General features: G+C 42.3%; 1 protein-coding gene across 2 annotated transcripts in view; it reads right to left on the bottom strand.

Moving 5' to 3' along the window:
* The window catches only part of KCNH1 (potassium voltage-gated channel subfamily H member 1), a 383,179-nt gene that overhangs the window by 85,689 nt on the left and 273,158 nt on the right, over positions 1 to 24,332 (bottom strand). For both annotated transcript variants that reach the window (XM_077763101.1, XM_077763100.1), the window contains exon 10: positions 3,574 to 3,770. In XM_077763101.1, coding sequence (XP_077619227.1) covers positions 3,574 to 3,770 — 197 coding nt within the window. The remainder of the gene's footprint in view (positions 1 to 3,573; positions 3,771 to 24,332) is intronic.

Consider the following 24,332-nt stretch of genomic DNA (forward strand, 5'->3'; position numbering starts at 1 on the left):
TGTCAATTGGTAAAACAAAATACTAACCCACAATGTAACTGAGTTCGTACTGTGTGAGACTCTGTGTGTAAGAGCTTTGTCAGTATTATTTAATCCTTACAATTACCCTACGAGGTAGAACTTCTCATCATCCTCATTTTATAGATGAGGAAGCACTTATAATTTGCAGAAGCTCTAAGTGGTAGAGGCAGGATACAGACCCAGGTCTCATCTGGCTCAGTGCCCACAGGCAAGGGAGTCCAAAGGTCAAAATCCAGGATTGGCCTCAGGGTTGTGCCTCTTTCATTCTTGCCTATGACTTCAGGCATCTTTGGAGGAAATGGAGGAAGGTGACATGTCCCTTCCTGAGTTGGGTCCCAAGAGCAGTGCAGAGAGCTGAGCAGTGCTCACACACATGGATTCAGAGATAAAGGGATGAGGCTTAGAATGCAGAGGCCAGGGGAGGCCATGAAGCTGTGAGAATCAGCAAGACAGCCGGGTGATGAATCATTTCTGGCTCCAATTCTTTCATTACTGACACAGCTCTGTGACCTTTCGATAAAAGGTCATATTTGTGAAATGAAGATGGTATGGTAGGAAAATGGAGGAGAGACTGGATGGCCATTGATGCACCTTCCAGCTGAGAGTTTTTACGGTGCACAAGGAGACGTCGACAGAACCAAACAACTCCCCAAACAGATGTCAAAGGCACTATGTTCTCAGGAATCTTTGCAAACAACACTTGATTTTGCCAAGATAGAAACAGCCACAAGAATACACTTCACTTTGCCAGAAAAAAAAATTGCTGCAAGAATAATTCATGCATGTAATGTTCTTGTCTTCTATGCCCTATGTAACTATGAATTAATTCTCAGAAGGACACAATGAGAGATTACAATGGCAACACCAAAAAAATGACAAGCCTCTTTTTTCCAAGAAAAAGAATGTCTACCTCTTCTTGTAAAGGATCTCACTAAAATTGTCTTGGATCCATACCAGACTCAGAGGCATTTGCGATTGGAAGGACATTTGAAGGTCAACTAATGTGACTCTCCATTGGATGCCTCAGGGACCTCTACAACATCTCTGAGGGGTATCTGGGGAATGTCTAAATACCTTAAGGACCACCTGATCTTTCTTATATCTTCTACAGCTTGGATGCTTCCTCTACGCCTTGTGGCCATACACACCCCACCTAATTGCCCTCCATGACAGCCTTTCAGAAATGCTGCCCCCAGTCTTCCCTTCTGCAAGCTGTCAATCATTCTGTACTTATGAAGACAGTCTGACCACGGAGGCACTGCTGTTTTTATTTTTTTATAAGACAGATTTATTGGATCCACAATTATTCCAAAATGATTACTACTCCAAATAACCCAAACTGTGTTTTTTCCAACCTATATTATCAGCAACACTGAAAGCTGATTATAATCAACTTGCTTTCATAAAAAGGAGGAAAAAAAATAGACTTTAGAAGAATCCACGTGGCTAAAAGTACCACCAGCAAGCACTCCACGTTCCCAAATAAACAAAGAACTGTGAATGCACACTTCAACACCACTGCCCATTCCCAATGAGAATTTAAATGGCCAACTTTAAAATCACAGAACCATAAAAATGATCCATAACCTCACATTTTCTGATGTGGAAACTGAGTCCTAGAGATTCCATCACTTTCTCCTTGGCATCCTTAAATATTTATTAATCCTCTGTACTGGGTTAGGCACTGGGACTACCCAGGTACCCAGGCCTTGCCTTCTTGGGCCTCTGAGTAGGGACTCACAAGCATATTATAAGGGTAACCTAGTGATATGCATTTGGAACCTTGTATAAGTAACTTGAAAGAAGAAAGGCTGATTCCTTTTTCTGTGCCTTGGCTCAAACTGCCCTTCCACCTGAAACACCTGTATCCTCTCACTGTTTGGCAAGCTCATCCTTTTAGACTCAATTCAAGTATCACTCCCCTCCCCAACACTTTCTCTCCAGCTCCCCCTTTAGCTGCCCTTCTCCTTCATGCTCCCACAATATCTTGTACAAATCACACTCCTATACTTAGCCTCACATACTGCATTTATCCTTCCTGTGCTGATCATCCCTGTTAGGCTTTAGATTCCTGGAGATAAGGAACTGTTATTCAGCTTTCTATGTCTAGTCTCGTTCAGCTGGTGTATACTGGGTTTGATGAGTGAATGAGTAAACAGTTCAGTAGTCTTAAGGGCTAATAGGCATTTGTCACAGAGAGAAAGGGAAAGAAGAATGCCTGGCTGAGGAAGCCCAGGGCTCTAAGAGGGTGTGGCGCCTGCAGAGTTGTGCAGAGCCCTCGCGGTGGGAGTGTTTGGGGTGGTAGAGGTGGGCATGGGAAGAGTGGCTGAGGTTGGGGCTTGGGGTTTAAGTCAGGGTTAGATGTGAAAAGCCACATAAGCCATGCTGAAGCGTTGCAGACATTATCCTAAAGTTACAGTGAGGCCAAAAAGTCTTTACAAAGGAAGGGACATGATCCAATTTGTTTTAAAGATCACAAAATTAGCCAAAGGAGGAAGTGCCGTGTTGAGGACTGATACAAGCGGGAACCTTTGCATGGTGTCAGACACAGGGAAGGTCTGCATCTGGGCGTTGTGTCCTGGGAGCTCAGGGAGAGCCCCAGGGTTGGAAGTAGAGTGTAGACCCAGGTTTGAGAGCTTAGGTGGAACCCAAAGGATTTGAGGAGTAACCTGAGACATGGGAGACCAGAAAGAAGCATCGATCATGATGCCACCATTTTTAACTTGGAACCCCGGGGTGATACAATATCAACAGAGGCAAGGACCATAAGAATAGGAACAGTCTTGGAGGAAAGATTATGAGATCATTTGTTGAAAGATTCCTATGGTAATTCCTATAGGTGGTTTCTATAGGTCCAACTTACCTTGTTAACTAAAAGAGACAGATGAAGTGCAAGAAAGGTGGTCATGAAAAACCTAAAGAATACGAGACAGAATACTTTAATCCTCACAGAGGCAGAGGGAACAATCCTGATGATCTGAGGGCTGAAGGAAACAATTTCAGACCAGAAATCTTCTCTGGGTCTTAAAACTACTCTTAAATCAGCAGGTGTATACAAGATACTCTCTAGGCAATCAGATTCCATACCTTTCTGATTTTCTTAACCCAACTGAATCATCTTCCTAGCTTTTAAAAATTATTATTATCAGCTAGTGAATGGCCTCACACCATTTAGTGAGACCTAGTCACCAGGGAGAATTCAGTTTATTTGAATTAAGCAGCCCCACTCAGTCATTTTTCTGACTAATGACCTCATTTTTTGCTCATCTTTTCAAAATGCCAGAAAGTCTAGATATTGCTGGGGAAAAGCCCATGGGCATACTCATGAACCAATCCCTTTTGCAGCAAAATTAACCTGTCTTTTAATCTAGCAACATTCTCTTGCCCTTATTTCATAGCAAAATCTCTGAAAAACAAGCCATGCACAGAATCCCTATAGAAACTATTGCTCCACTTAAACAATCTGTGAAAGGACTTTCTCTGCCCATGTGGTTATCCGCAGGGCACAAAAGACTGTTCTTGGTAGAAAATAAACCAAAATGGCCAGCTTACCCTCTTCCTCAAGTTGTAGGTGAGAATGAGGTTCCGGGAGAAGGAGTGGGAAAAGGCCGTGTAGAATTCTAGCACTTTCTGCAGGGCATCCCGTTTGATCACATGCAGGTCACAGTAGGTCAAGGCCCTAACATTGGCGCAGGACTGGGCAAGAGTGGCTTCCTTCCAGAACACGTCTCCAAACACGTCTCCTTTCCCTAGGGAGAAAAGGTGGTGGTGAAGAAAGTGTCAGCCAGAAGATGTCTGGCCAACCAGGTTGGCCTCCCTTTGTCTCCCCAAATTGCTGTCCATTCGGCATTCTATTAACTTGGGCTCATAAAAGGAAAAAAGCCCCCACAAGTTAACAACACACAATTTAAGGAACTTTAAAATACTATATAAGACATGTCAAAGTTTAACCATGGCCTTTGGGGTCACTGGCTGTTTGTTACCTCCTGAACATCCTCTCCAAAGTGGGAACTCCCTGTTCTTTATCACACCCCCATTTCCCCAAAACACCAATCATAATCTATAACTAATTATTCGTTCCCTTGCTTGCTGTGTAACTCCCAAGAGGAGAATTCTCTCCACGTCACACAGTGTCTGGAACCTATATAGGCGTTCTATTAATATGTGCAGGCAGGGGCGCCTGGGTGGCTTAGTCGGTTAAGCGTCCGGCTTTCGCTTAGGTCATGATCTCGCGGTTTGTGGGTTCGAACCCTGCATTGGGCTCTGTGCTGACAGCCAGCTCAGAGCCTGGAGCCTGTTTCAGAGTCTGTCACTCCCTCTCTCTTTGACCCTCCCCTGCTCACACTCTCGCTCTCTCGCTCTCTCTCTCTCCTAGAAATTAAAAAAAAAAAAAATGTGCAGGCAAAAGAGAAGTAAGGAAGGAGGCCGAATTGTGGATCTCCATTCATGCGACTGACTGAGAGGTGAGTAGTATGGAGAAGGTATGGATGCTCTATCAGGAGCTGAAGATCAAGAGAGGTCTCCTCTGTTGAGGATGATCCACATGGCAAAAGGCAGGCAAGGCGGGAGTTCAGTCTCCCATACTCCATCCACTGCCCTAAGGCTTGTGTTTGTTTGGTGTCTCATTCCTCACCCTTTCTCCCCCACCTCCTTCCATGTCCCTCACTCTTGCCAAAGGCTCTCCTGGTAGTATAAAAACAGGGGCCCCATACACATGGCGTCTCCAGGACCCTCCATGCCTGGCATTCCATAAGAGGATATGTCATAAGTCGATAGAGTACTAATCCCACATAACCATATTCTGGATCAAACTTGTATCAATCTCCTCTAATCACCTTCTTTTCACATCAAGGGGTATTCTCCCTACCTTTTGCAAAGTCTAACATTTTAACACATGTCTAATGGAAAGCCCAATTCCTTTCCGGCACAGCCTCTGGTTATAAATGGCTTGAAATGTTGTTTATCTTGCCTATAAATTTTCAGCACAGATAAACACAAATTTGAGTCCACAGGGAGCTGGAGAGGAGTACATAGGGGGCAATAAACAAAGCTACAAGTGTGGAGAGTAACCCTCACAACCCTCAAGGGTTGTTGGCCTATGTATCCAGACCAGCCACACTCCTCTGCAGGAAGCCGGGTACCCACGACTCCATATGATTAACAGGCAGGTGTCTTCCTCATTGAGGCCAAGGAGGCAATTAGACTCCCAAGCACCTGGACAGAACTTGATCTTTTCTCAAACGCCAAAGTATCCATTCTAAGTATATAAGGTACTCCATGGGCACAGCCCTCTCCAAGCACCTCCACAGCATGAGCTGGAAATCAAGTGTACTAGACACATTACTTCACAGTTTCCTATGTGTTTGTGCAGCAGTGTGCACTTCTGATTTATGAAGATCGTTTTACTGACTCAATATGAACAAGATACATGTGTGCAGATGTAGATAAAAATATTTTTAGATATATTTTTAGATAAAAATGGCTTTAAAACTATGCTAGTTTAATTCCTTTCCCAAGTGTTTTTCAATCACCTGTATTATGAAGGGGTTACTTTAGGGTGGGGGCCACTGTATGGGAATGCTTCTCTCTGCGGGATGCTACCAGCTTCCATGGAGATGGGCTCATTCAATGTGTGCTGCCCGGTACTGAGTTCTAACCAACAAGGCTGGCCATTAGTTCATACACAGCAAGCATTCTATAACCACCCCCTACCCACTGTGCTACAATGCCTCTCATGCCTTTCATTTTTATGTAATCTTACTCTTCTAGAGAAAGCGCTTCCAACACACAGCATGGCAGTCAAAAAATGGACCCCATCCGCAGGTTACAACTTACATCAAGAGGCAAGTCCTACTTTCCTTCCCCTTGATTCTTAATTTGCCTTAGTTCCTTGCCTTGAGTGTGGCAGAAGTGACATTCTGGGATTTTTAAGGAAATATCATAAGGCTTTTAGCTTCTGCCTGGGTCTCTTGGTACACTTACTCTTAGGACGCCCCTTCTTAGAACCCAACCACCATGTTTTGAGAAGAATAAGCCACACAAGAGGCCACATATCAGTGCTCTTGTGGACAGCCCAGCTGAGCTGTTCACTGACAGACAGCCTCTGTCAGACACATAAATGAGCCATCTTGGCAAGGCCACCAGACTGGTCAAGCTTTTGGATGCCCGCAGCCCCAGCCAATGCTGGTGTGCGGCCACATTCAGAAAGCCCAAGTCAAAACCAACCAACTAGGCTAAACAACTCACAGAATGGTGAGAAACAGTAACAAACTCATTATACCACTAAATTTAGGGGAAGTTTATTATGCAGAAATAGGTGACCAGAACACACAGAAATGTGGAGCTCAGGACTGAGAGGATCGTGAGAAATTACTTAGTAAGTTACCTAATATTTCAGCAAAACATTACAAATCATCCCCAACTCTGAGCTGGTGGCACCCCACATCCCTCCCTGAAAGAAGGAGATGAGAAAGAGCAAGGAGTAACTCTCAAGGAGCAGATTTTTCTGAGTCTTTTGAGTATCAGTGAGAAAATGTAGAATTTACAAATCTTACAGTCTCCTATCATGATGAAATGTGGTATAATTAAGTCAGAACTGAGAGTACAAGACCACTGGTAATCTTGTCTGATTCTCATTAAGATTATTGCTGACCCTTGAAGAACACAGGTTTCAATTGCACAGGACCACTTACATGTGGATTTTTTTCAATACAGTACACTACCATAAATGTATTTTCTCTTCCTTATGATTTTCTCAATAACATTTTCTTTTCTCTGGTATACTTTATTGTAATAATCCAGTATATAATACATACAAGATAGAAAAATCCATCCTATATGTATTACATGTATTACATGTACAATGTATTACATTGACTATTTTATCAGTAATGTTTCTGGTCAACAGTAGGCTATTAGTAGTTAAGTTTAGGGGGAATCAAAAGTTACACATGGATTTTCCTTTATTTTTAATTTTTTTACTTTTTAATGTTTATTTATTTTTGAGAGACAGAGAGATAGAACACAAGCAAGGGAGGGACAGAGACAGAGAGGGAGACACAGAATCAGAAGCAGGCTCCAGGCTCTGAACTGCAGCATAGAGCCCGATGCGGGGCTCAAACACACGACCTGTGAGATCATGACCTGAGCTGAAGTTGGACACTTAACTTACTGAGCCACCCAGGCACCTCTATTACACATGGATTTTCAACTGCACAGAGGGTCAGTGCCCCAACTGTCACATTGTTTAAGGGTCAATTGTCCTTTATTTATTTTTAATTTTTTAAATGTTTATTATTTTGAGAGAGAGAGAGAGAGAGAGAGACAAAGCATGAGCAGGGGAGGGGCAGAGAAAGAGGGTGACACAGACTCTGAAGCAGGCTCCAGGCTCCAAGGTGTCAGCACAGAGCTCAACGTGGGGCCCAAACTCATGAACCACAAGATCATGACCTTAGCCAAAGTTGGATGCTTAACTGACTGAGCAACCCAGGTGACTCAACTGTCCTTCACTTAAACAAAATCTAATGTATGAGCATTACACTTCTCAAACAAATTCAGAGTAGGTTTTCCAATTATAAACGAACCCAGAAAGTAAAATAGTTCCTCGTGTGTATTGAACATATGAACTACTCTGTTAAAATTTAGTTTATGAACAACTCTTCAAGGGTACACTTATTGCCTGAAACAAATGACCACCGTATTATGGTTGAGACACACCAGGAAATTAATAATCATCTTTAGAAATGACAACATGCCTACTGTAAAAACTTTTCCAATCAAAGGTTTTGACAGAAACAATAAGTAGAGAGTAATTCCTACTACCCAAAGTATTTCATGGTAAGATCATCATGATTAATCTGTAGGGTCCAGGAAGTCTCAGTGTTGTTAGAACTTGGATTTGATTTTCAACCCACATTGAAAATCATACCATCTTTTTTCCTGTCAAGGAAGTATTTTTGGTATAAATGATCTGTTAGTGAGACTTAAGAATGTGGTATCGGAGGACCCGTCATTTTCAAAACAAACCCAAACCTATTCTGGCAAATGAGAAATGTATTTATGACACATGTCACTGGGAAAAACTGTCAAAAAGAAGGATACAGAGCATTTGACAGGCTCCTGTAAGTTACACACAGCTCTGGGAATAATGACTTCCCAGGTCAGGGTTACGAATCAGGGGCCTGGACAAGGCCTACACCCACATTCATCCCTTGTTCCCTAGTGTAAAATTCACTGAAGAACAAAAGTTACCCCAATGCAACTGGCAATCAAACTACTTGAGGCAATCAGCTTATTGATTTATTTATTCCATTGAAGCCCTGGGTGCAGAATGTTAAAACCTAAGTGTTCCAGGGGGGGAGCCAAGATGGCAGGACAACATGGAAGTCTTTTTTCCATCTCACCTACCATGAAATACAGCCAGATCAACATTAAACCATCCTGCACACCTAGAAAGCTGATTTGAGGATTAACACAATAATCTGCACAACCTTAACCACAGAACTCAGCAGGTATGAAGCACGGAGAGGTGAAGTGTGGGAGAGAGGAGCCACAGAGGGCAGGGAACTGTTTTTGCTTGTGGAGAGGGGATGGAGACTGGGGGGAGAGCACAGGGGAAAAGCACCCCTGAAAAAAGCAGCTGGAGAGAAAGTGGAAAAGTGGAAACAGCTGCAGAGACTGAACTGAGAAAGGAGAAAGGAGAAAGGAGAGGGTTTAAATTCCATTAAGACTCTATCAATAGGGGGAGCACAGAGTCTAAAACTCTGCAACTCAAATACCTAGTGGTGCTCTGGTGGGAAGTGTGAATTCTCAGGAGAAAAGTGGGTCTGGGAGGTCCTCAGCCACATGGGATTTTCCATAATCCCGGAAATACTGCTGCTACATGATCATGTGAACTTTCTCTGAGGCAGACTAGCACCCAGCCACATCAGCAGCACCAAGGTCCAGAGAACATTCCTGGGTGCCGCTGGCACCCGGCCATTGCTGGGTGATACCCTCCCCCAGAGAATCTGACTGGGTCAAAGCCATAGTTCCTCAAAAGTGAGGGGTCAGGAAACACAGCCTCAACTCAGATAAAATTCAGTGGGAGGTGCCACCTGGCAACCTGATGGCACAGTCACGGACAGTGTTAAAAGCGGAGAGTGGATGGAAACCAGAGACAAAGGACAGGTGCGTGATTCCTGGTCAGGGAGAGCACAGAGTTCTGATACTGGACTGGGTGATGCCATTTTCACCCTGCCCAAACATGTGCAGGCAAACCTACAGGCACCACAAGCAGCACCATCTAGTGGAGAACGGAGTCGTTACACTAAGCCCTGCCCAACTGGGCCAACCTTGCTCTTCAGGAACACCACAAATCTCTCCGCCTGCTTAGTTAACGGACTACAAAGTGCTTCATAGTTTGACTTCTAGGGGAAAACAATGTAGTATCAATCATTTTTCAGTCTGTTTGCTGGTCCATCTACTCAATTTTCTTTTTTCTTTTTTTTGTTTCTTTTTCATTTCTTTTAGTTGGATACAGAAAGATAAAAAATTTATTTTTATTTTCAATTTTTATTAAAAACATTTTCCTTTATTTTTTGACTACATTCTTTACTTTTTTATAAATTTCCCAAATTTTATTTTATTTCCATCATTTCAAGTTATTCTATTTCATCATATTGGTTTTCTCAATTTTTTAAACATTTTCTTTTTTTTCTTTTCTTTTTCCCTTTTTTCTCTAATCAATCAAGCTCCTTTCAATAGCAAGACCAAAACACACCTAGGAACTACCATCATTTATTTGTTTGTGTGTGTGTGTGTGTGTGTGTGTGTGTTGTTTTCAATTCTTTAATTTTAATTTTTTTCTTTCGCTTTTTTCTCCAATCAGTCAAGCTCCTTTCAATACCCAGATCAAAACACACCTACGATTTAGCATCACTTATTTTGTGTGTGTGTACTGTTTTTAATTTTTAATTTTTTAATTTTAATTTTCCCCTTTTTTCTCTAATCAATCAAGCTCCTTTCAATAACAAGACCAAAACACAGCTATGATCTAGCATCATTTATTTGATTTGTGTGTGTGTGTGTGTGTTTTCTTCATTTAATTTNGCAAGACCAAAACACACCTAGGAACTACCATCATTTATTTGTTTGTGTGTGTGTGTGTGTGTGTGTGTGTGTTGTTTTCAATTCTTTAATTTTAATTTTTTTCTTTCGCTTTTTTCTCCAATCAGTCAAGCTCCTTTCAATACCCAGATCAAAACACACCTACGATTTAGCATCACTTATTTTGTGTGTGTGTACTGTTTTTAATTTTTAATTTTTTAATTTTAATTTTCCCCTTTTTTCTCTAATCAATCAAGCTCCTTTCAATAACAAGACCAAAACACAGCTATGATCTAGCATCATTTATTTGATTTGTGTGTGTGTGTGTGTGTGTTTTCTTCATTTAATTTAAAATTTTTTGACCTTTTTAATTCCTTTTCTTCCTTCAAAATGACCAAATGAGGGAATCAGTTGATTAGAAACAAAAAGATTGAGATCATACCATGTGTATTTTCAGATCACAATGCTATGAAACTCGAAATCAACCACAAGAAAAAACTTGGGAGATAACAAATACTTGGGAGACTAAAGAACATCCTATAAAAAATGAATGGGCTAACCAAGAAGCTAAGGAAGAAATTAAAAATCACATGGAAGCCAATGAAAATCATAACACCACAGCCCAAAACCTCTGGATGCAGCAAAGGCAGTCATAAGAGGAGAAATATATAGTAATTCAGGCCTTCCTAAAGAAGGAAGAAAGGTCACAGATACACAACTAGACCTTACACCTCAAGAAACTGGAAAAAAACAGCAAATAAAACCCAAAACCAGCAGAAGACAAAAAATAATAAAAAATAGAGCAGAAATCAATGCTATTAAAACCAAAACAAAAAACAAAACAAAACAAAAACAAAAACCCAGTAGAACAGACCAATGAAACCAGAAACTGTTGCTTTGAAGAATTAACAAAATTGATCACCCACTAGCCAGTTATATCGAAAATAAAAAGGAAAGGACCCAAATATATAAAATCAAGAATGAAAGAGGAGAGACCACAACCAACACAGCAGAAATACAAACAATAAGAAGAGAATATTATGAACAATTATATGCCAATAAGATGGGCACTCTGGAAGAAATGAACAAATTCCTAGAAAGATATAAACTACCAAAACTGAAACAGGAAGAAATAGAAAATTTGGACAGACCCATAACCAGTAAAGGAATCAAATTAGTAATCAAAAATCTCCCAAAAAATAAGAGTCCAGGGCCAGATGGCTTTCTAGGGGAATTCTACCAAACATTTAACAAGGAGTTAACAGCTATTCTCCTGAAGCTGTTCCAAAATATAGAAATGGAAGGAAAACTTCCAAACTCTATGAAGCCAGAATTACCTTGATTCCAAAACCAAAGACCCCACTAAAAAAAAGAGAACTATAGACCAATCTCCCTGATGAACATGGATGCAAAAATCCTCAACAAGATATTAGCCAACCAGATCCAACAATACATCAAAAAAATTATTCACCACAACCAAGTGGGATTTATACCTCCGATGCAGGGCTGGTTCAATATCTACAAAGCAATCAGTGTGATTCATCACATCAATAAAAGAAAGGACAAGAATCATATGATCCTCTCAATAGATGCAGAGAAAGCATTTGACAAAATACAGCATCCTTTCTTGATAAAAGCCCTTAAGAAAGTAGGGATAGAAGGATCATACCTCGAGAGCATAAAAACCATATATGAAAGATCCAATGCTAATATCATCCTCAATGGGGGAAAAGTGAGAGCTTTTCCCCTAAGGTCAGGAACAAGACAGGGATGTTCGCTCTCACCACTGTTATTCAACATATTATTGGAAGTCTTAGCCTCAGCAATCAGACAACACAAGGAAATAAAAGGCATCCAAATCAGTCAGGAGGAGGTCAAACTTTCACTATTTGCAGATGACATGATACTCTATATGGAAAACCCAAAAGATTCCACCAAAAAACTGCTATTACTGATCCAGGAATTCATCCAAGCGGCAGGATACAAAATCAATGCACAGAAACCTGTTGCATTCTTATACACCAACAATGAAGCAACAAAAAGAGAAATCAAGGAATTGATCCCATTTACAATTGCACCCAAAACCATAAAATACCTAGGAATAAATCAGCCAAAGAGGTAAAAAAAATCTATACACTGAAAACTATAGAAAGCTGATGAAAGAAATTGAAGAAGACACAAAAAAATGGAAAAATATTCCATGCTCCTAGTGAGGAAGAACAAATACTATTAAAATGTCAATACTACCCATGCCAATCTACATATTCAATGCAATTCCTATCAAAATAACACCAGCACTCTTCACAGAGCTAGAACAAACAGNGATGACATGATACTCTATATGGAAAACCCAAAAGATTCCACCAAAAAACTGCTATTACTGATCCAGGAATTCATCCAAGCGGCAGGATACAAAATCAATGCACAGAAACCTGTTGCATTCTTATACACCAACAATGAAGCAACAAAAAGAGAAATCAAGGAATTGATCCCATTTACAATTGCACCCAAAACCATAAAATACCTAGGAATAAATCAGCCAAAGAGGTAAAAAAAATCTATACACTGAAAACTATAGAAAGCTGATGAAAGAAATTGAAGAAGACACAAAAAAATGGAAAAATATTCCATGCTCCTAGTGAGGAAGAACAAATACTATTAAAATGTCAATACTACCCATGCCAATCTACATATTCAATGCAATTCCTATCAAAATAACACCAGCACTCTTCACAGAGCTAGAACAAACAGTCCTAAAATTTGTATGGAACTAGAAATGACCCTGAACAGCCAAAGCAATTTTGAAAAAGAAAATCAAAGCAGGAGGCATCACAATCCCAGACTTTAAGCCATATTACAAAACTGTAATCATCAAGACGGTATGGTACTGGCACAAGAACAGACACTCAGATCAATGGAACAGAATAGAGAACCCAGAAATGGACCCACATATTGCCAACTCATCTTTGACAAAGCAGGAAAGAATATTCAATGGAATAAAGACAGTCTCTTCAGCAAGTGGTGCTGGGAAAGCTGGACAGCGACATGCAGAAAAATGAACCTGGACCACTTTCTTAGACCATACACAAAATTAAACTCAAAATGGATGAAAGACCTAAATGTAAGACAAGATGCCATCAAAATCCTCGAGGAGAAAGCAGACAAGAACCTCTGTGACCTTGGCCACACCACCTTCTTATTCAACATGTCTTCAGAGGCAAGGGAAACAAAAGCAAAAATGAACTGCTGGGACCTCATCAAAATAAAAAGCTTCTGCACAGTGAAGGAAATAATCAGTTAAATGAAAAGGCAACTATGGAATGGGAGAAGATATTTGCAAACAACATATCAGATAAAGGGTTGGTATCCAAAATCTATAAAGAACTTATCAAACTCAATAATCCATTGAAGAATGGGCTAAAGACACAACAGAAACTTCTCCAAAGATATACAGATGGCCGATAGATACATTAAACAATACTCAACATCACTCATCATCAGGGAAATACAAATCAAAACAACAATGAGATACCATGTCACACCTGCCAGAATGGATAACATTAACAACTCAGGCAACAGCAGTTGCTGGAGAGGATGTGGAGAAAGAATATCTCCTTTATACTGCTGGTGGGAATACAAACTGGTGCAGCCACTCTGGAAAACACTATGGAGGTTCCACAAAAAATTAAAAATAGAACTACCCTACGACCCAGCAATTGCACTACTAGGTATTTATCCAAGGGATACAGGTATGTTGTTTCAAAGGGACACATGCACCCAAATGTTTACAGCAGCACTATCAACAATAGCCAAAGTATGGTTAGAGCCCAAATGTCGTTCGACAGATGAATGAAGAAAAAGTGGTGTATATATATGTGTATGTATATATATATATATGCATATATATATACATGGAGTATATTTATATATGGAGTATTACTCAGCAAGCAAAAAGAATGAAATCTTGCCATTTGCAACTAGAGGGTATCATGCTAAGTGAAATTAGTCCATCAGAGAAAGACAAATATAATATGACTTCACTCATATGAGGACTTTAAGATACAAAACAGATGAACACAAGGTAAGAGAAGCAAAAATTATATAAAAACAGGAAGGGGGATGAAAACATAAGAGACTCTTAAGTATGGAGAACAAACAGAGGGTTTCTGGAGGGGTTGTGGGAGGGGGGATGGGCTAAACATGTAAGAGGCATTCAGGAATACACTCCTGAAATCATTGTTGTACTATATGCTAACAACTTGGATCCAAATTAAAAAAAAAAACAAAAAAACAAAACACCTAAGTGTTCCAAGTTTCTAAAATACATTCTAAGTGGATGTTTCAAGTGAGGGAAAAGAAAAAGGCATGAAAAGGGGAAGTAAGTCACAAGAGTCTAATTAAAAACCCCAAGCAAACAGCCCTATGATAATTAATCCTCCTCCCTCATCCACCCCCCACTTCAGTGATGCTGTCTTCACGTACCTCCACTTTTGCAGTGGACATAAACAGCCCCCTGGGGTATAGACGTGGGACTGAAGAACACTGATAAAACACAGGTGGGAGGTGGCACACAGGGCCGAGGAGCCACAGGGAGAGGGAGGGCAGGTGTCTGCGAGGAGCCCAGGAGAAAACCAAGACCCCGTAGATGATTCGCTTTAATGATGGGCAGAGGCTGGAACATCCACATGAGGAGACTTGGAGGGGCATTGAAAGTGGGCGTGCGGGGTGGGAGGAGTGACCAGGGAAAATGCTAGAGGTGCTGGGACTGGGTCCCTGGGAAGATCAAACAGCTTACTGGAAAGTTAAAAAGTTGCAGGAAAGCAATTCAGCCCTTAAACTGACAATTGAGTTCGGAACTCTTCAGAAAAGGCCCTGTTTGTTTGTTTATATGTTTTTTAAGTTTTATTTTTATTTTATTTTGAGAGACAGAGAGAGAGCAAGTGGGGAGAAAAAGAGAGAGAGGGAGACAGAATCCCAAGCAGGCTCCGCACTGCCAGCACGGAGCCCAATGTGGGGCTCTAGCTCATGAACCTCCAGATCATGACCTGAGCCAAAGTCAAGAGTCAGACACTTAACTGACTGAGCCACCCAGGAACCCCACAGGCTTTATTCAATCACAGGCTCTGAGTGAGTTTGGAAGGCCCAAGGGGTAGAAGCAAAACAGAAATTTCCAGCTGCTTCTCTTCACTTTTCTCTATTGTGTGCTCTCGGGACCCCTCACAATGGTCACCTGTATTAACAAAACACAATTCTGCAGTATACATTTTTATCTGCTGCTAAAATCACCAAGCATTTCTAGACCCAAACCAATTAGAAAGAGCTCATTCAGTCATTCATGCAACTTTTGGAAGGCATTGTTCTAGAAGCTGAGGTATAGCAGGGGGACAACAGACATGATATAATGAGAGACAGAGACCCCGGTGACTATAACGTAGCAGGGCTGAGTGCCTAATTCTAACACGATAGGACAGCATGTAGGAGGGGTGTCCAGTTCAAGCTCATGTGGTGCGGAAAGGCTTTCAGGGAGATGTGATGTCTGAGCTGAGATCAGCATAAAGGTGTAATACAGAGATGAGTCCAGGGAGGGAAAGAGCAGATACAAAGGCCCTGAGGCAGCATATGACCCTTTAGGAGAACGAAAAGCCAGAAGCCTCTGGATTATCCCGTTTGGGATTATATGTTCCTTCACTCACCCGTAGAGGTGAGTGTTGTCAGTGTATCTTATAAACCTTTGAGGAAAGTGCCTGGTCTCCTCATTCAGCTGCAAACTCGCCTAAGCATCTACCATACTCTGTATGCTGAGTGGATGACACCAACTTGTTGAATCAATATTTAAAGACCTGGATTTGTGACATTGTTGGGGGTCTCCACTGGGGGTGCTGAGAGTGCCAGAACATGGGGTGCAGTGAAGGCCAGCCCCCTCAGCCCACCCTATGGTCTGTATTCCTCCTCTCTGGAGTATCGGGAGGCCTTCTGCCCTCAAGCCATTTCAGGACTAGAGGTGCCTTGTCACTCACTTCATCAGGATGGTGACTGGAATTGCTGTCTCCTGCCTTAGGATAATTCTGCTAGAGCCTAAGTGTCCATCAACTGACGAATNGGGGGAGGGGGGAGATGGGCATGGAGGAGGGCACTTGTGGGGATGAGCACTGGGTGTTGTATGGAAACCAACTTGACAATAAACTGTTTCCAAAAAAGGAATAATTCTGCTTATGAGATATGGAAGAGGGGCTGGATAAACACTTCCAGGCAAGCTCTGAGCAGGCTGTGTGCACACCCACTGAGCTGTGCAGTCCAAGAGGAAGAGGAAGAGGACAAGGGCAGCTCTCAGATGTCCTAGATTCATCATATACGCAGCCACGGTGCTTCTAGGTCCCTGCTTGGTTCCAAGACATCTTTCAGACACAAAGAGAATTTGCTGAGCCCTGGCCCCGCCTCCCTGGTGCTGCCCCCAGCGTGTTTTCCAAGCATTTTGTGATCCTCTTTCAATACAAGCCTCAGGGCCAGACAGGTCAGACTGCCCTACTAGGAGCTTGAGGGGGCTTTTGCCACCTCTTTTGCTCACTCTCTGCCCTCCTGTCACACTGCAGCTCTTACAGTCCCTCCATGTCTGGCTCCCTGCTCCCTTTGGGCCCTTGCCAGCACCACCTCAGACCCCCCCCGCCATGCTCCTTGGTCTGGATAATTCCTGCTCAAGCTTCCAAACACTCCCCAACCTCCTCCCTGACCCCTTGACCAGAGCAGCTCCCTATCATGTGTACACTCTGTACTCTGGAAACATTCTTCCTACCTGGAGTCACTGTATCCCCAGCGGCGGCTCTGGCACACAGTAGGCACTCAATGGCTGTTGGGTTCTTAAATCAACCAATGGCACTGGGAATCTTACTAAACCCCTACTAGTCCTAATTTACCCATCTAAAAAATGTGGATAATAATACCCACCTCATAGGGTTGTTGTGTGGTTTACATGAAATTAATGTGAACAAAGCCCTTAGCCCTGAGCTTGGAACATGGTAGGTGCTCAGTAAATAGCAGACACAATAAAAGAAGAATTCTCTTAATGGCTCTGTGAAGCAAATTCCACAGGGATCTTCAGGCCCATTTTAAAGAGAGGAAAGTGAGCTCTGGACAGGTTAAGTAAATGCCTGTGATTCCATAGGCTTTTCCCACGCTACCACGTGGCCTCCATGCTAGGAGAGTCTGCAATGCTCCCAGAGGGCTGTCCTCTGCATTCCGTCCTTCAAACACCCCTCTTTTTCAGTCAGCATTTATTGAGATCCACCTTGGTCAGGCACCATGTGAGGTAACAGGAAAAAGAATAAATTAGAGACAGCTTTGACCTTAAAAAACTATGGCCTAGGAATCTAAGTATTCTCCAAAACCAGTTCTCTCCTCTTATGGTAATGGAAGCCATGACTTGTAACTGGGCACAAACATGACCATAATTAAAGGCTGCATTGCACGTGGGTATGGCCATTTGTCCATGTTCTGGTTAAGGGGAGGGCCACAGAGAGGATGTGTGCAACATCTAGGGTCATGCTCTGCCCTTCCTCTCCCCTCTCTTCCTTATGGCCAGAACAAGGAAGTGAGCTCTCTTGGACCAAGAGGCCGTGTTGACAGCCAAGTTAGGATGAAGCAACAGGTAAGAAGAAAGCAGGGTACCCAACACCCTGAAGCTGACATACTAGCCCTTTTATACCTGGACTGCTGCGTGAGAGAAAGACAAGTTTCTGCCTCGTCTAAGCTTCTATTACCTTAAGTTTTTCTGTTGGAGCAGCTAAACCCACATCCCAGCCAATTCAGGAGTCCACGACACCGTCTAGTGGGGAAGTACAATGTGTTGAGCTCTATGGGGAAGGTATAAACACACCTGCTTTCTCCATCTGCTACAGGGAAAATCATGGGCTTCCATGTGATGATGGAGCTCTGGAAGCACATTCAGAGCAAAAGCTCCAATGACTTTGGCTAAATACCTTGGTGATACCTATCCACTTCCCAGGCCAGCCCTGACTGTGTGGCCAGAGGGCCAGGATCTGCTGAAGACTCACTGTGTACCAGGCCAGACACCATCCAGGGGCACTACCACAGGTACCCACCATGTGTCTTACCCCAAACGTGATGAATTCTAGGTTTTCCAGCTTATTTTAGAATACTTAATCCTCCCACATGCATCTATGGCTGTTTCCCTTGAGTCACTGGAGACCACGGGGAAGAGTAGATAGGTAAAGTTTTGAAACCTTGTAAACGTTGCCTTCTTTTATCTGTAATGAAGCTACGACACCCTTCTTTTTGCTCTTTCTGACAAAACAAATGCTGCTGGCAGTCTGTGACCTCTGCTTCATCTGCGACAGTTTAGAGAAGTGAGAAGGAACATCAAATACAGACAGGCATAGTGGAAACCTCATCAATTTGCTTTCCCATCCAAGTTGTGAAAATATACTACTAGGAATAAAGCCTTAGCTTTAAGTGTCAGGTCTTATCTGATTGTGGTGTGGGGTTGGGTGCTGAGCCAACACAGTTTATTGGATTTCTTTTGCCAACAAAGAAAGCAGGAACTGGAGATGTTCAGGAGGCCCTGACAACCAGGCACAAGCATGCATGTCACCCCACTCTCAGAGGGGCATCTCATTCTAGAAAGGTTTGGTCTCATTTTAGGTGTTGTCAGGAGAGCTCAGAGATGTTCAAGGATCATTCGCCTTCTTTTGAAGTTAGTACAAAGGAGAGCAATCACTATGCCCTTCAGCAAACCATCTCTGTATTAGAGACAGGATGCTTGTGTGGTCAGCCATCTACCTGGTCGATGGAACCCACACAGAAACTGTGCCAGTCCAATGTCACATGCCAGGTCCAATGTGAACTGTCTCTGGCTCTCTCTCCCAGGCAGGTATCTGATTGGGAGTGCCCAAAGATGGGGTTACACCTCACCATCTCTTTGCACACAATCCAATCCAGTGCAACAATCTGAGCCCTACCTATCATGGACAAGGCAGTGTCCAAGTGATGAAGGGGGTGTTATAACAAGGAAAAGGCACGGTCTCTACAAGGAGCTTTGATTGTGAGGAGACAACACCTACGAGCGTGTAACAGTGAGTGTAAAACACATAAACACATAACACTAAGACTGCTACACCCATCAGAATGGCTAAAATTAACAACTTGGGCAATGACAGATGCTGGCGAGGATGCAGAAAACGGGGAACCCTTTTGCACTGTTGGTGGGAATGCAAATTGGCATAGCCACTCTGGAAAACAATATGGAGATTCCTCAAAAAAATTAAAAATATAACTACCCTCCAACTTAACAATTGCACTACTAAGTATTTATCCAAAGGATACAAAAATGCTAATTTGAAGGGACACATGCACCTCAATGTTTATAGCAGCACTACTGACAATAGCCAAAGTCTGGAAAGAGCCCAAACGTCCACTGATGGATGAATGGATGAAGAAGATGTGGTGTATATATATACACAATGGAATATTCCTCGGTGATCAAAAGAATGAAACCTTGGAGCACCCAGGTGGCTCAGTTGGTTGAGCGCTAGACTTGGGCTCATGTCATAATCTCATGGTCCATGAGTTTGAGCCTCACATAGGGCTCACTGCTGTCAGCGTGGAGCCTGCTTTGGGCCCTCTCTTCCCCATTCTCTCTGCCCCTCCCCCACTCACACACACATGCACTCCCTCCCTCCCTCTCTCAAAAATAAACATTTTTAAAAAAGAAAGAAATCTTGCCATTTGCAGCAACATGGATGGAACTAGAATGTATTATGCTAAGTGAAATAAGTAAGTCAGAGAAAGACAAATATCATAAGATCTCACTCATGTGGAATTTAAGAAGCAAAACAGATGAATATAGGGGAAGTGAAGGAAAAATAAGATAAAAACAGAGAGGGAGGCAAAGTGTAAGAGACTCTTAAATACAGAGAACAAACTGAGGGTTGCTGGATGGGAGGTGGGTAGAGGGATGGGCTAGATGGGTGGATGGGCATGAGGGAGGGGGTACTTGTTGGGATGAGCACCGGGTGTTATACGTAAGTAATGAATCACTAAATTCTACTCCTGAAACCATTATTGCGCTATAGTTAACTAACTTGGATTTAAGTTAAAAAAATAATATAAAATAATAACATTAAAAAAACATAATCCCAACATATGTTGGAGGTTATCTTAGGCCAAGACTATGGAGATCTCATGGAGAAAAATGAGAAAAGATCTGGCCTTCTATGGTGAGGCAAGAGAACTGAGACACAGGAAAGAGATGGGTAATTTTTCCAAAAAGCAAGAGGGGTGGGAAGCTGGATGGCTGAAAATACAGTTAGCTGGTCTAGGCTATGTTTTCCTTTCTTTTACAGCTCAAGTCCTTGATAATGTTAGTTACACTGTCTCTACACTCCTCCTTCCATAAGGGCAGCTCCAAGTGCATCCCGCTCTTGCCCTCTCTCTTGCCCTCCTCTCAGTGATGGGTTTAGAAGGAGAATCTGTTGGGGTCCCTGGGTGGCTCAGTCAGTTAAGCATCTGACTTTGGCTCAGGTCATGATCTCACAGCTCGTGGGTTTGAGACCCGCATCAGGCTCTGTGCTGACTGCCAGCTTAGAACCTGGAGCCTGTTTCAAATTCCGTAACTCCCCCTTCTCTGCTCCTCCCCTGCTCATGGTGTCTATTTCTCTCTCTCTCTCTTTCTCAGAAATAAATAAAACATTAAATTTAAAAAAAAAAAAAAAAAGGAGAATGTGCACATGGGTAGGCCAGCTCTCTTCAAGATCTGCCTGCCTTCAGGAAGCATGTACTCTCTGCCCCTCCAGGCTGTGAGATTTGCCAGGCAGACCCTCAGGGGGTAGACTTGTGCTGGTCAGCACCAGGATAAGCCTAATTCTGGGGCTCACTATTGGGAAGGTTTCTTGGACACAGATACAAAGCATATTCTCTGATATTAGCTTAATCAGGGAAAAAAAGGTGATATTTGGACTGTATATATCTTACTTGTTGTTTCCCTCTTGGTTCAGAACTCTGGAAGATCGTTGCAATTTATGAAGCATCCTGGAACTAACACCCATCTCCCTCCATTCCTCATTACTCTAATCTTGCTTCTGACCCCAAACCCCGCTAACAATACTCCCACCATAGTCAATAATAGCTCTCTTCCTGATACAGCTAAGAGATGTATTTTAGTCCTCAGTGTATTCTAGTTCTTGGATTCTAATGTATATTTAAGTTGTCTAGCATTTTTTATCGCTGAAAGCAGACTGTGTCTTACTCAATGACATGTCACCATTTAATTGGCAGCATTGTGTCTTAGTGGCCTGTCTTACAATCTAAAATATTGGCATGTCTTACAATCTGTTGTATCTTTCCATCAGTGAAGTTTGGTTCTGTATCAGTGGAAAACGTTCCTTCCCTCTCTCCCTGTCTTCTGTGATATCCCACCCTCACCTGCTGGCCGTCCATCTCAGGCTCCTTTACATATCCCAGATAAACTAGCATTCCTTGGGGCTCTGGTCTAGATCTCATTGCTGCTGCTGCTGCTTCTTCTTTTTTCTTTAATGTTATTTATTTATTTATTTATTTATTTATTTAGAGAAGGAGAGAGTAGAGCATGAGCGTGCAGGGGAGGGGCAGAGAGATAGAAGAGAGAGAATCTATGCTGTCAGTACACAGCCCAACGCACGGCTTGAACCCACATACCTAGACCTCACTGCTTCTTACCCTCCCTTTTCTCCTTTGGTTTTTCTCAGCCTCTCCCTGGCTTCAACTGCCACCTGGATCATGATGGTCCCCGTGTTTATACCTCAAGCCTAGGTCTCTTTTTTGAGTCTAGAATCTCACACTGGACATGCTCACTCACCTCAAAGCCACAAATCCCCAAATGGAACTGGTCTCACTCCCAGGAAAGCCTGCCCACCCTCCAGCGTTCCCCATTCTCGTGAAAGTCGTCTGAGTCATTCCGAACTCAACACTTTTGCTCTTCTCCAAATGCAACAAAGGACCAAGCTCTGATAATTTTATCCATCAAATACCTCTTAAATTTGCCTCTTCCGTTTCCACTGACATTAAGTCCGTTCAAGCTACTCTCATCTCTTAGCATTGTCCTCACTGGCCCCCTGCCCTCTATCCATTCTCCCCACAGCATCCAGGATAACCTTTTTAAACACAAATGTCACTCTTCTGCTTGAAAATCTTAGACGATGCCACACCTTCTGCCTGGAACACTTTCTCTTTAATCCCCTATCCCAAACCCCACTGCCATTGCTCCATGCAGTGGAATTCAGTTCATTATGGAAATCTCAGCTCAGCTACCACCTCTGCCAGGAAGCCTTCCTTGATTTCTCTTGGTCAGTCTGGATTAGACACTTGTTTTATAAGTTTCCATAGTATCCTGTTCTTACTCCTATTACAACTCTTGGCATACTATATTATAAAACTGCATATTTACTTGTCTGTGAGATAAGACCATTAGCTCTATCCCAGGTAGGTCTGTCTGGCTCACCATTATATCTTTAATCCCTAGACTACACCTGACATGTTTATGGAATGAATAAATCAACACACCAGTGGAAAGATGGGTCTGAGTGGAACATATGGTATGATGGACCAGGATGTGAAAGACTTAGACTATCTTAAGATGGAGGCTTTGAGGAGAAGCTTGGTCCCCAGCCTGAGTGCAAGAACCCAGGTGTCCTCAGGTAGCTATATTGTCAGCCCGGCACAAGAAGGAATTTGCTGACCTGTTCAGAAATAGTCCTGTAATTCACTCTGATCCAGCTTAATGCTAAGCTGAAAAATTTATAGACAAATTTAAACAGAAGACGTAAAGATAATGAATGTTAGAAATCACCCCATTGTACAAATGCTCTGCTTAAAGGAATTAAAATTTCACCCAAATGTGAGTCACCAGCCTTCCTTGTAGGGACCATAGAGAACACGAGCAAACAAGGCTGGCATCTCTGTTTGAATGTGACTCACTCACTACTGGTTAAATTAAAGCAACAGCTTGGAAACATCATGACACTCTCCTTATATTCTCCACAACTGCAATTAGATAAAATTAAATTAGCCAAACGTCTCTCTACTAAAGTAAACAGATCACAAATCCTTCACTGGAGGCAGGTGATAATTTTCCAAGATCACTACAGATAAGAATTGCAAATTGACTTGACTTTTCCCCCTTCCTGTTTATAAAAGTCTATATGTGCACTGCAGAAAGTGACTGAAATATACTGAAAAATAGGCAATACTGGCTCTTAAGGCCACCACCTAGAAAACTTTGATGAAGTTTTGGTATACTTTCCATCTTTCTTCTGTTCACATATGCATTTTTATGTAGTTGAGGTTACTGCACATATAGTTATACACTATGTTTTTCCCCAACTTAACATTATATTTAAGGCATTTTGCATGCCGATAAAACTATTTATATCATCATAACAACAGCCTTGATTTACCATAATTTTTAAGTTAACCAGTCCCCTCTGTCTGGACACTAAAGTCCTAAGAATTTCCTTTAGAAAGATCTATTAACGCCCTAATTACCAGTGTCTTCAGGGAAGGCAAACCAATTTTTGAAGTTGCTTAAACAAAAACAGAATTAGGAAGTAGAACCTGGTCCCTACCCCACCCTGTCTCAATCAAGTAATGCGTGCATTACCTGACACAAACGTTTTGCATTTCTGAAGTTCTAGATTATTCATTCGATAGCTTCTCGCTAGGAGTGTGGATTTAATATAATTGCTTCGGTTGATGGAACAGCTATATGAATATTAATGCTTGGTTGGAGTGTTGAGAGAGACACTTCAATGTAGCCTCCTCCCCCTGTGCCAAGAATAAGCAAAAGATATTATTATATGGTGCGCGGTGGTAATATTCACCTGGCAGCTACACCAGGTCCCCGGGGCGATGTGGAGCGGTGCACTGCAGAAGATGGTAATGCAGGAAGTGGGGGGCCTCCCCCCATCCTCTCTAGCTCACAAGCATCCCAGGAAGTATCTCTGAAGGATTTAGCTCCTCCATCCCTAAAATAACGAGGATTTTACATGAAGCTCTTGCTCTTTTATAAATTCCTTGTTAGATAGCCGCTCTGTCTTCAATGACTAGCCATCCTCCTTTTCAAGAAGTGTTTGGGGGAGGGGTTGGGTAGTACCCACTAAATAAATGTTATTTTTCCTCTGACTGAATCAGTAAATAATGGAAGGAATGCTGTCAAGATGTCTTTTTGAAAAAAATTTTAT

Source organism: Crocuta crocuta, unplaced genomic scaffold, assembly GCF_008692635.1.
Source record: "Crocuta crocuta isolate KB4526 unplaced genomic scaffold, BGI_CrCroc_1.0 scaffold3, whole genome shotgun sequence".
NCBI lineage: Eukaryota > Metazoa > Chordata > Mammalia > Carnivora > Hyaenidae > Crocuta > Crocuta crocuta.